Below are 11666 nucleotides of genomic sequence, written 5' to 3'. Positions count from 1 at the left end.
TGGCCAGTTTCAGGCAGGTTATGGATCGCGTTTTATTGTGGAAATGTTTCGAGTGGTATGAGTATGGGTACGGGCATTGGCACACTTATAGCTATGATAGGTCTAATATATATAACGCTTAAATATCGATGGCCACTCCATGACATGGACGTAGTCGGGGAAGCTTTTAATGAACTGCAGAGCCTCTGGATCCCTCTCATAATCATAGCTCACGTAGTGTCCCACAATCCCTAGCTCGAGGGTGGGGCTTTCGAAATCTCCATCGGATTTCTAGAATAATTCAAAATATGAATCTTTATCTCCTTTTTTTGATGATTTATAAAACCAGAAACCCACCGATAATAGGATGTAAAATTTTAACGGAGAGTCATCCTTTCCGTAGGAGAAGAATATCTGGTACGGAGCCGAGAACTCTTCGGGTTCGTCCAGCATTGTTCTGACGAAGGACCAGTCCTCAACCTTTGCCCCTCCCAGTGGTTGGACAAACACGTTCATGTGGGGCGGCCCCGCCAGCTCGTAGTCAAAACGTACCGTTCTGTCGGACTCTGAGACACTCTTCCCCAGAAGCTCAAACTTAAGCTCCACCTCGGGCAGAACCACTTCCGTCTCGCGCGGCAGCCAACCAGCCCTCGTACGCTGACTGCACCAGCTGTAGTAGAAGCACGGAATGCCGCACATAACGTACTTCTCGCAGTCAGGCTCCACTCGAGCCAGACCACTTAGGTTGACGGAGGAGTCCTTCAGAGGATTGAGTTCTCGACGATCCTGATAGTCGAAATAGTACCCAGAATCATTGTGACTCACTGAGCCATCTTGCTCATAGAAAAAGCGGCGTGTGTGCTGCAAAGCAATGAAAATATGAGACTCTGTAAGTACATATGTATATGAGGAGTCCATACGTACCAAGAAGTTTACCCGCATTACATTGGTCTTGGGGCGGTAGGGAAAACCGACATCCGAGACAGCGATCATGCAGAATATGAAAGTGACCACCCCCAGTCCGAGCAATATGAGCTTTGGCCAGCGGAACATGTTAATAAATTGCACCTGTGTGATACATACTCGCATGTAGATATGAAAACGAGAAAAGCAAAGGTAAAGGCTCCCAAGGAAACTTTCACACTCACCACAAAGCCCAGGGCAAAGAAGGTGCAGAGGGCACAGATAAGGGCTATGATCAAGTCAGGATTTGTGCCGCTATTATTGCGGCCCAGGACAGGAAAGAATATTACGAGGAAGGTGTAGAAGAGATAGCAGAAGTAGCAAAACGGTAGCAGCTGAAGGCACTGCACGGTAATGGTCCAGTAGTAGCCTGAAGAAGTATCTCATTAGTCCAGGCACATCTCCGGCAAATCCCTTGAACAACACTCACCACGGTCATGCAGAGTGCTCAACAGGTTCACCAGCAGCGAGGCCGAGTAGAAGATCATCGACAACAGGCACAGGTACGGAGTGCGCAGACTAACAGAAGTCAAGACGATGGCCAAGAAGGCCAGGATAACGCAATGAGCGTGTAAACTCATGTGCAGATGGTAGGCATGGCTTAACTGTCCCTGCATAATATTAAGATATTAAAAATGTGGTCCACTAACATACTTTCTACTTACGTTTGGCTTGAGCGTGTAGTAGAGGGTCAGGGGAAGCACCAGACCAATGACTGCCGGGCACACATAGAGGCCAATAACCAGCCAGTTGCTGCTGAAGTAGGTCAAAGATCGATCGCCGGCGTCGAACAGTACGGCCATGAGCAGGGGCAGCCCAAGGCAGAGTGCGAAGCCCACCACATGGAGCCCCAGGATGATGCCGAACCAAATGGATATCTGACCAGCTGTCACCTCAGACGCGCGGGCCATTCTCCACAAGGAAACTGCGACTAGACCCAGGCTGATCACGGCAATGACACAGTTTAGTACTATTCCAGTGGTCTCGGTGTAATACACAAAAAATAGACCTAAGAAGTCGAAGAATACGGCATGCCCTTCATCATATTCCTGTCAAAAAATATACGATTATTATCGGATCCATAGATCGGAACAACATTGAGTTCTAACCGACCTCTGGGTTACTCATTTCGGTTGCATTGGTGTAGGCGCGCACTAGGGCGAGAATATTTTCACCTGTGTTCTGCACAGAACGTCCAGGAACGGCCTCAAAAGTGTCGAAGACGGTGTGGTACACGTAACCGTTGCTAACTTGGGCAATGTCGAGGCCTGCAGAAAGACATGGATTGCAATTCAATTATTGGCATATACATATGTGTTTTAGTTACTCACCAGGAACATCTCCATAGTCACGGAAAATTCGGAAATCTGAATCAGATGGCAAAATTCCACTCTGAAAGATCTCCTCAGCCATGGTTGTGGCAAATGGGTGCAAGGCATGGGTTCTATAGTACTAGAGAAAAGAAGCAAAACCTTTTAACGTTCCGACATTTCACGAACTGGCCATAAAATAGGCAGTAAAATTGGCTTCAAAGTTAATTTTGTGGCCTGCCATAAGCCAGCAGCATTTCGCAGAAATATGTCTCACCTTCATTAGCCACGGATTGTTGGGACCACTCTGGAAAAGAAGTTCCCGGCCCCCACTGCCACCCACTTCTAGGTTGATGAAAGCCCTGCAGCAACGACTCGGTAAAGATATTTTCTTAGTTTCTATTGAGTATTCTCACTTGACGTTCTTGGCCCACTTGTGTTGGGTGATGAAGCCATGCGAGCCTTGCAGGGGATTCTCCTCGGCGCCGTTAAACAAAAAGACTATGGGATGTTCGAAGGGCGTCTCCGATATAGCCATTTGACGCAGCACCTCCAGCATGACCACCACCATGGTGCCATCGTCGCCGGAACCTGTTCGCATTTGCTTAGATCCATCAATGGAAACGGAGGAGAATCACTTACCTGGACTGCTCGGTTTCGAGTCGAAGTGGCTGTTGAGCAGGAGATACGATTCACTCTGGGAGCTTTTGGCACTCAGTTTCACGACAACGTTATGAATGCCTTGATACATGTTAACCATGTCGATGAACACGTAGCCACCTGAAGGCGCCTGCACATCCACCTCCAACTCGTAGAGATCGCTGCGCATTTCGGCACGTATCTTTTCCGCCTCGTTCACGAGAAAAGCAACCGTTGTCACTTCGTTGGCTATGCTGCCAACCACTTTGGGTCCGATGCGATCGAAGTCGTAGAGCTGTCTCTGGGCTCTCTCCGCCACAAACTGTCCTGGTTTCTGGGATTCGTCGGCAACAGTCACTCTGTCTGGCAGTCGATTATAGAGCGGGATCACGATGGCATAGAAGAGCGCCACCCAAAGGAGCAGAAAGGAGGGCGCATAGTACCAGGAAAGTCTGCGTCTGCGGGAGTTTCCGGTTGGCCCCGACAGAATTTTGACGAGCGCATCGTCGGATGAGCTGTCCTGGTTGGGCGGGACGCTGGTTATTCAGTTCAATAGTCCGTCTTTCCAAGAATTCATACTTACTTTATCAGTCTTTTTTTCCATCTTTTCTGCAGAGTCAAACCCTAGCGACGTCCGGCCGTCGCATAACTGAACGTCTGAACCGCGGGCAGATCGACTTGAAACCCCAAATTAAAGGCCATAAAGATAGGGTCGTGTATCGCTGCAAGATATGGAGCTGCTGCCGACTTTGGTAGTGGTCGCTTTGCCTTAAGGCACACCTCACATTGGCGGGCTCTGCATGTGCCAGTTCAGAGTATCTAAATTGGAGGAAGTTTACTGCCCAACTTCAATATAGCCGGAGATTCCGACGCACGAGAGCAGCGATTAACAGCTTAGTCATCATTAGCCATTGACTGAAAGTCCGATGGATGTGACGCTTGACGCTTTGTTATATTAACGCGATAATTCTTATCTCAGTCCCGACTCCAAGCGTCTGGGGAAGACACAATAAATAATACATAATCTAGTATCTACGTCTATAAAGATCTTCAAGATTTCAGAATATATATCGCTTAAATAATGCCGGCCACTCCATAACATGAACGAAGTCTGGGAAATCCGCCATGAATTTGAGACTCTCGGCGTCCCGCTGGAAATCGTAGCTAACGAAGTGACCCACAACTCCTAGCTCAAAGATCGGTGCATCGAGATCTCCGTCGGATGTCTGTAATCGAAACGTTTATAGCTCTCATCCGTCTACATTATAAATAAACTCTACTCACTGCGAAATCAATGTGAAAGTTTATGGGCGCACTGCTCGGGCCGTATGAAAAGTATATTTGATATGGCGCAGAGTATTTCTCCGGCTCGTCCAGCATATTTCTAATGAAGGACCAGTCCTCGATAACGACCCCTTTCCGTGGTCGTATAAACAGACTCATGTGCGGCGGACCGGCCAGCTCGAATGCGTATCTCACGGTTTTTCCCCCCACGATAACTGATTTATCCAAGAGCTCTAACCTTAAGTTGGCGGGTGCAATAACTTCCTGGTCTCGGGGCAGCCAGGCAGCGCTGGAAAGAGCTCTGCACCAGCTGCTCCAGAAGCAGGGCATACCGCACACCACGTACTTGTCGCAGTAGGGCTCTATGGACGTTAGCCCGGTCAAATTGACGGATGAATGCATAAGAGGGCGCAGAGCTCGCCTGTCCTGGTAGTCGAAGTAATACCCAGAATCATTTACACTCACGGAGCCATCGTATTCATAGAAAATGCGACGAGTGTGCTGGTAAAAAGAGGGATAAAAATAAGATATCCGTAAATACAAGCGTGATGTGATCTCTTTACCAGGAAGTTCACCCGCATCACATTGGTATTGGGGCGGTAGGGAAAACCAATGTCCGTGACAGCAATCATACTGAATACAAAGGTGACAACTCCAAGGCCGAGTAATACTAGAGTAGACCAGCGAAACATGTTTATTAGGGGAACCTTCAAAGAAAAAGACAAATGTGGGAGTGGCTGCGGCACTGACTAAATGTAATCTTCCTTACCACAAATCCCAAAGCAAAAAAAGTTCCCAGAGCGCAAATCAAGGCTATGAGCACGTCGGGATTGATTGAGTCTCGGTTTCGGCCCATCATTGGAAAGAAGACCACGAGAAATGTATAGAAGAGGTAGCAGAAGTATACGAACGGCATCAGCTGGAAAATTTCCACAATCAATACCCAGTAGTACCCTGCAAATAAGCCAAACTTCAGCAAGAAGGTAACAAATCTCGCTACAGAGATCTTACCGCGATCATGTAAGCAATTCAGCAGATTAATCAGCAAGGCGGCAGCATAGAAAAACATCGATACCATGCAGACGTACGGTATGCGCAGCCCTATTGCAGTCAAGATGATGGCAAAGAAGGCCAGGATAACGCAATGAGCGTGTAAACTCATGTGCAGATGGTAGGCATGGCTTAACTGTCCCTGCATGACATTAAGATATTAAAAATGTGGTCCACTAACATACTTTCTGCTTACGTTTGGCTTGAGCGTGTAGTAGAGGGTCAGTGGAAGCACCAGGCCAATGACTGCCGGGCACACATAGAGGCCAATCACCAGCCAGTTGCTGCTGAAGTAGGTCAAAGATCGATCGCCGGCGTCGAACAGTACGGCCATGAGCAGGGGCAGCCCAAGGCAGAGTCCGAACCCCACCACATGGAGCCCTAGGATGATGAGGAACCAAACAGATATCTGACCAGCTGTCACCTCAGACGCGAGGGCCATTCTCCACAAGGAAACTCCCACCAGAATCAGGCTGATCACGGCAATGACACAGTTGAGGATTATCCCAGTTTTCTCGGAGTAGGACACAAAAAAGAGACCGAGAAAATCGAAGAAGATGGAATGGCCTTTGCTATGCACCTGTTATAAATAGAGGATACATTTGTTCTACGATTTGGTTAAATATCGATGACCTACCTCCGTGTCGTACATCTCGCTGGCATTGGCAAAGGCCCGTACTAGCGACAGGACATTTTCACCAGTGCTCTGTACGGAACGTCCTGGTACGGCATCAAAGTTATCAAAGACAGTGTGGTAGACGTAACCGTTGTCAATTTGTGCAATATCAAGACCTTCAAACACGAAGTACAGTGTGTTAAGCGAGTACTCAAAACTTTAAAAGAGCATCTTACCAGGCACCTGACCATAATCGCGGAAAATTCTAAAGTCTGTGTCAGATGGCAGCATTCCAAACTGAAAGATCTCCTCAGCCATGGTAGTGGCAAACGGATGCTTAGCATGATGTTTATAATACTGCAATCATATATCTGAGAATGAATTGTCGTACAAATATATTAGGTCAATATAAAGATTACCTGCATTAACCAAGGATGGTTGGGACCGCTTTGAAATAGTAGATCACGTCCCCCACTGCCAGCCACTTCCAAGTTGATAACGGCCCTGACGACAGGCAATACAATAGAGCTTTAAGATCGGAAGCGATTATATATATATATATACTTACTTGCAGTTGGCTGCCCATTTGTGTTGGGTGATGAATCCATGAGACGCTTGCAGTGGATTCTCCTCGGCACCGTTGAACAGAAAGACTATGGGATGTTGAAAGGGTGTTTCCGATATGGCCATTTGACGCAGCACCTCCAGCATGACCACCACCATGGTTCCATCGTCGCCGGAACCTGTTCAACTGTATTACTATCGACGTGATGGAAACAATATACGAGTAATTGATTACCTGGACTGCTCGGTTTCGAGTCAAAGTGACTGTTAAGCAGGAGATACGACGAGCTGTTGGAGCTTTTCGAGCTGAGTTTGACAACCACATTGTGGATGCCATGATACATGCTGGTCATTGTCCCAATTGTAAAGGACCCTGTTGGCTGTTGCACATCCACCTCCAGCTCGTAGAGATCGCTGCGCATTTCACTGCGAATATTATGTACAGCATCTACGAGAAAGGCAACTGTTGTCACCTCATTCGCCACACTGCCAACGACTTTGGGTCCAATGCGATCGAATTGGTAAAGCATATTCTGCGCTCTCTCTACCACAAATTCTCCGGGTTTAAGTGACTCCTGTGCAATGGTTATTTTTTCCGGTAGGCGATGGAAGAGCGGTATCACGACAGCGTAAAAGAGTGCCACCCAGAGGAGCAGGAAGGCCACCGCATAGTACCAGGCGAGTCTCCATCTGAGTGCCCTTTCCTTGGACAACACATTGTAAAGTACTGTGCCCGAGTAGTTGCCCTGTAAAATATGGTGATTAATGCATAACAAATGTATATAAATATATGAACTTACATTATCAGTTCCTTGAGCTTTCGATTCCATATTTTCTGCAAACTCTCCGCAAGACGGAACGTTGCCTATGGCCGGATTTTTTTAAACTGAACGTTGTCGGGGTGCTGCTTCTGTTCCCTCTGAAGCCTATATAGATAGAGTCGTGTGTGCCTTGATAGGGGACCGAGGCCCGAAGGCGAACTCTCTGGCAAACAAAAGTTCCCATAACTCGGGCCAAGTGCAGATATGTAGTATCTGAATTGTGGTAGATTTCTTAGCAGTTTCAAATCTAAATGCGTTTTTGATGTTTGCTGCAAATCTTATCAATAAATCTTTAATCAAGTGAAAGAGAGAGAACGCGAGAGCGAAGGCCACTTCAATCGGGGCAGAATATAGTCTATGCATAACTAAGATCGACTTTTGGGCACTCTGCTAAATGCTTATGTAGAAGGAATAATTCTGTTAAATTACTTGTGGATTTCTATAATCTAGGTCTACAATCTATTATATTAGTTAATATCTACTTAGTTAAGGCATACAAACGAAATAAGAGACAATCACAATAGTTTCATGGACTTAGAATACATAGCGTTCAAATAACGTAGGCCACTCCATCGGATGAGCAAAGTCCGGAAAATCGGAAATGAATTGCAAGCCAACTGCGTCACGATCAAAATCATAGCTGACAAAGTGCGATGAAAATCCCAGCTCAAAGACAGGCACATCAAAGTTTCCAGATGATATCTGAAAAATAGTTATCATAAAAATCCAATTTTGCAAAAGAATCCCATGAACTCACCGCAAAATCAATGTGGAACTTCAATGGCGTACTGTCCTTGCCATAGGCGAAGAATATATGATATGGCGCCGAGTATTTTTCGGGTTCGTCCAGAATGTTTCGAATAAAGGACCAATCCTCCACTGTGACCCCATCCAGGGGTTGTATATATAAGCTCATATGTGGTGGACCAGACATTTCAAATGAGTATCGCACGGCTGTTCCAGAGTCTAGAACGGTTTTGCTTAAGAGCTGCAATGACGATGCACCTGGTATGGCCACCGGCTCATCGCGGGGCAGCCAATGACTGCTTGAGCGGGTCTTGCACCAGCGATGATTAAAGCACGGCACGCCGCACATCAGATACTTGCTGCAGTCAGATTCCGTGCTGACCAAACCTGTAAGATTAAGCGAAGTGTCCTCGAGTGGATAATAGAGACGACGATCCTGGAAGTCAAAGTAGTAGCCAGAGTCATTAAGGCTTACGGAACCATCGTATTCATAAAAGATGCGACGAACGTGCTGCAGGAACATGGAAAATCATAAGATTTGGATCGAGCACTGGGGAAATAATTATTGCAAACGGACTTACCAAAAAGTGCACCCGCATAACGCTGGTCTTAGCGCGGTAGGGAAAACCCACTCCTGAAACAGCGATCATGCTGAATATAAAGGTGACGACACCTAGGCCTAGCAATATGAGCTTCGGCCAGCGGAACATGTTTATCAGAGGAGCCACAAATCCCATTGCAAAGAAAGTTCCCATGGCACATATCAACGCTATTAGAAGATCGGGATTAGTGGAGTGCCCGAAGCGTCCCAGCATGGGAAAAAATACAATCAGGAACATGTAGAACAGGTGGCAGAAGTAAAGAAACGGCATCAGCTGAAGAACTTGCACAATCAGCACCCAATAGTAGCCTTCAAATGAATCAAGATGTTAGAAAGCAGAATACATGTGTCGGCCAGGTACTTACCTCGATCATGCAGGGTGCTTATCAGATTGATCAACAGGGCAGCGGCATAGAAGAGCATCGAGACCATGCACAAGTAGGGCGTCCTGAGACTGATTGCCGTGAGAATGATGGCGATCAGTGCCAGGAGTACACAGTGGGCATGCAGACTCATGTGCAGGTGATTCGGGTGGCTTATTTTATCCTATGGGAGAAATTCACCATTAGTCGCCCTTCCGAAAGGCTCGACCTTCAGCTAACTTACGTTTCGTCTCAATGTGTAGTAGAGGGACAAGGGGAGAACCTGGCCAATCATAGCTGGACAGATGTACAGGCCGATCACCAGCCAGGTGTTGCTAAAATAAGTCAACGACTGACCTCCGGCATCGTAGAGCACGCCCATAAGAAGGGGCAAACCAATGCTGAGGAAGAATCCCACCACATGCAGCCCCAGAATGATGCCGAACCAAATTAGGATTTGACCCAGTGTCGCCTCTGACTCGCGACCCATTCTCAGTAGTGAACATCCAACCAGCACCAGGCTGACCACCGCAATGACGCAGTTCAGGATTATCCCAGTGGTCTCAGTGTAATATATAAAGAAGAGCCCCAGAAAGTCGAAGAACACGGAATGGCCTTCGCTGTGTTCCTGCAGTAATATTAGATTAGTGGACTAGGTCCAAGTATAGTTGTAAAATTCACCACCCACCTCTGGGTTATACATTTCGCTGGCGTTGGCAAAGGCCCGCACTAGGGCGAGTGCATTCTCGCCAGTATTTTGAAGGGAATCACCGGGAACCGCCTCAAAATTGTCAAATTTCGTGTGGTATAGGTAACCGTTGCTGATTTGGGCAATATCCAGACCTATAGATAGATAGAGTTGAGGTTGTTATCGTTTGTGTATGGAAGTTGTAAGCTTTCCAGCTCACCTGGTACCTGGCCATAGTCGCGAAAAATTCTAAAATCTGTGTCGGACGGAAGAATTCCCGACTGAAAGATCTCCTCCGCCATGGTAGTGGCGAACGGGTGCTTGGCATTTTGGTTGTAGTACTATAACGGGAAAATAAAACGACAATTAATCATGTAATTTTTCGGCACACTTTTATCCAACAAATAAATTGGGGCAATCAAGCGTTTTAGTATCGGCACACAATGACCGTTTACAATGCTAATAAACTGCCAATGACTATGCTCATTGCCTCACGTTCTCAGCGAAAGCATTCTATAAAGTGTGTACACTCGATACAAAGTATGCATGTCTGTACATACCTTCATAAGCCATGGGTTATTTGGACCGCTCTGGAAAAGCAGATCGCGTCCTCCGCTGCCAGCGACTTCCAAATTGATCAGGGCCCTGTAGAAAACAGCCTCTTTAGCCGCAAACCCAAATTGATCTTCAATTTCTTCTTACTTGCAATGGGGCGCCCACTTGTGTTGGGTGATGAAGCCATGCGAGGCTTCCAAAGGGTTCTCCTCCGCTCCGTTGAACAGAAAGACTATGGGATGTTCAAAGGGCATCTCTGATATAGCCATTTGACGCAGCACCTCCAGCATGACCACCACCATAGTGCCATCATCTCCGGAACCTGTTCGCATTTGCTTAGATCCATCAATGGAAACGGAGGAGAATCACTTACCTGGACTGGTCGGCTTCGAGTCGAAGTGGCTGTTTACCAGAAGGTACGCTATACTGTTGGAGCCCTTTGAGCTAAGTTTGACTACCACGTTCTGTACTCCCTGATACATATTCACCATATTCCAGTGCATGTAAGCGCCAGATGGCGCCTGGACATCAATCTCCAGTTCGTAAAGATGGCTGCGCATTTCCGTTCGAATATTTTCCACTTCATCCACAAGAAAGGCAACAGTTGTCACCTCATTCGCCACACTGCCGACGACTTTGGGTCCAATGCGATCGTATTTGTAGAGCCATCTTTGTGCTCTCTCTGCCACAAACTCGCCGGGGTTCAGGGACTCCCCCTTAATGCTTATTCCGTCTGGCAGTCGATTATAAAGGGGGATCACCACGGCATAGAAGAGCGCCACCCATAGAAGAAGGAACGAAGGTGCATAGTACCAGGGCAGTCTTGATTTTAGCTGCTTTTGCTGTGACAAGACCCGGACGAGGGAGACATCTGAATGATGTTTGGATTTGCTGGAGTCCTAAAAGAAAGATTACCAGGTAATCATTTAGAAGCGATGGATTCATATATTTAAACTTACCTTCCCGCTCGGTAGCTTCATGGCGTTCTGTCCTTGGCAAGAGCTAAGAAAGGTCTAACAATGCCTTTGTCCAGTCGTCGGAACACTGACTATATCTGCCTTGAGAGCTTCAGTTTGGAGCTAGAGGGATATTATCAGCACTGATTCGCACTTTGAATCCCATAAAGATAAATCGGTTCCTGCTAGCAATATATCGCCTGATACGAGGTGGTGACAAACCCCATAGTTTTCCTTGGGGAAATGTGGTATCTAAATAATGGCAGATTTATGCCCTGCCCTGCCTATCTTTACAACGCTTTAAAATTGGAATGTTTTTGGCACGCTTGTTTGTCCAATAGCCACATGCTGAGCATTGCAATGCCTATCTTTATATCTCTAGACGGTTGCTGTGTTTATCGAGTACACCTCTCGCTACCTCAGTACATCCTCTTATTGAGGCAACAAAGAATTATAGATTCCTCACACTACAGAGGCTGAGTTGAATGGAACTTTGACGAGTCGTAAGCGTAAATCACAATAAGAAAGCAT

At 46.8% G+C, this 11666-nt stretch overlaps 3 protein-coding genes across 4 annotated transcripts; all 3 read right to left on the bottom strand.

Moving 5' to 3' along the window:
- Nucleotides 1-7: 7 nt before the first annotated feature.
- LOC6590588 (endoplasmic reticulum metallopeptidase 1) lies at nt 8-3551 on the bottom strand. The gene is made up of 12 exons (XM_002016491.2): nt 3475-3551; nt 2895-3411; nt 2669-2843; nt 2530-2614; nt 2274-2394; nt 2056-2210; nt 1608-1991; nt 1373-1553; nt 1128-1312; nt 904-1047; nt 337-840; nt 8-270 (listed from the first exon to the last, which is right to left on the bottom strand). The coding sequence occupies exons 1-12, from the start codon at nt 3493-3495 to the stop codon at nt 103-105; spliced, it is 2640 nt and encodes an 879-aa protein (XP_002016527.1). The 5' UTR covers nt 3496-3551; the 3' UTR covers nt 8-102.
- Nucleotides 3552-3824: 273 nt separating this feature from the next.
- On the bottom strand, nt 3825-7357 carry LOC6590587 (endoplasmic reticulum metallopeptidase 1). Of its 2 annotated transcripts, XM_002016490.2 has the most exons (12): nt 7206-7357; nt 6641-7151; nt 6410-6584; nt 6261-6345; nt 6078-6198; nt 5863-6017; nt 5422-5805; nt 5187-5367; nt 4945-5129; nt 4739-4882; nt 4176-4676; nt 3825-4117 (listed from the first exon to the last, which is right to left on the bottom strand). In XM_002016490.2, the coding sequence occupies exons 1-12, from the start codon at nt 7233-7235 to the stop codon at nt 3950-3952; spliced, it is 2640 nt and encodes an 879-aa protein (XP_002016526.1). In that variant the 5' UTR covers nt 7236-7357; the 3' UTR covers nt 3825-3949. The 2 variants fall into 2 exon arrangements, with proteins under 2 accessions (XP_002016526.1, XP_026842283.1); XM_026986482.1 differs by lacking the exons at nt 6410-6584; nt 6641-7151; nt 7206-7357 and having other exon boundaries at nt 6078-6212; nt 6261-6273.
- Nucleotides 7358-7481: 124 nt separating this feature from the next.
- LOC6590586 (endoplasmic reticulum metallopeptidase 1) lies at nt 7482-11204 on the bottom strand. The gene is made up of 11 exons (XM_002016489.2): nt 11139-11204; nt 10553-11078; nt 10327-10501; nt 10185-10269; nt 9845-9965; nt 9625-9779; nt 9181-9564; nt 8940-9120; nt 8555-8883; nt 7984-8484; nt 7482-7928 (listed from the first exon to the last, which is right to left on the bottom strand). The coding sequence occupies exons 1-11, from the start codon at nt 11157-11159 to the stop codon at nt 7761-7763; spliced, it is 2646 nt and encodes an 881-aa protein (XP_002016525.1). The 5' UTR covers nt 11160-11204; the 3' UTR covers nt 7482-7760.
- Nucleotides 11205-11666: the final 462 nt, after the last annotated feature.

The sequence above is a fragment of the Drosophila persimilis genome, unplaced genomic scaffold (genome assembly GCF_003286085.1).
Source record: "Drosophila persimilis strain 14011-0111.01,24,50 unplaced genomic scaffold, DperRS2 tig00000002-arrow-pilon, whole genome shotgun sequence".
NCBI classification, from domain to species: Eukaryota; Metazoa; Arthropoda; class Insecta; order Diptera; family Drosophilidae; genus Drosophila; species Drosophila persimilis.
Note: the sequence above shows the minus strand (reverse complement) of the source record. Positions and strands in the feature narration are given on the sequence as shown.

Bases quoted from the DNA above. Each gene is read 5' to 3' on its own strand.
- LOC6590587 (XM_002016490.2), bottom strand. From the start codon at position 7,235: ATGGAATCGAAAGCTCAAGGAACTGATAAT. The intron at 6,585-6,640 runs GTAATCAATTAC...ACAGTTGAACAG, and splicing joins CTCGAAACCGAGCAGTCCAG to GTTCCGGCGACGATGGAACC. The intron at 5,806-5,862 runs GTAGGTCATCGA...TATTTATAACAG, and splicing joins GCGAGATGTACGACACGGAG to GTGCATAGCAAAGGCCATTC.
- LOC6590588 (XM_002016491.2), bottom strand. From the start codon at position 3,495: ATGGAAAAAAAGACTGATAAA. The intron at 2,844-2,894 runs GTAAGTGATTCT...AAATGCGAACAG, and splicing joins CTCGAAACCGAGCAGTCCAG to GTTCCGGCGACGATGGCACC. The intron at 2,615-2,668 runs GTGAGAATACTC...TCGTTGCTGCAG, and splicing joins AAGTGGGCCAAGAACGTCAA to GGCTTTCATCAACCTAGAAG.
- LOC6590586 (XM_002016489.2), bottom strand. From the start codon at position 11,159: ATGAAGCTACCGAGCGGGAAG. The intron at 9,780-9,844 runs GTGAGCTGGAAA...ATCTATCTATAG, and splicing joins CGACTATGGCCAGGTACCAG to GTCTGGATATTGCCCAAATC. The intron at 8,485-8,554 runs GTAAGTCCGTTT...ATGTTCCTGCAG, and splicing joins TTATGCGGGTGCACTTTTTG to CACGTTCGTCGCATCTTTTA.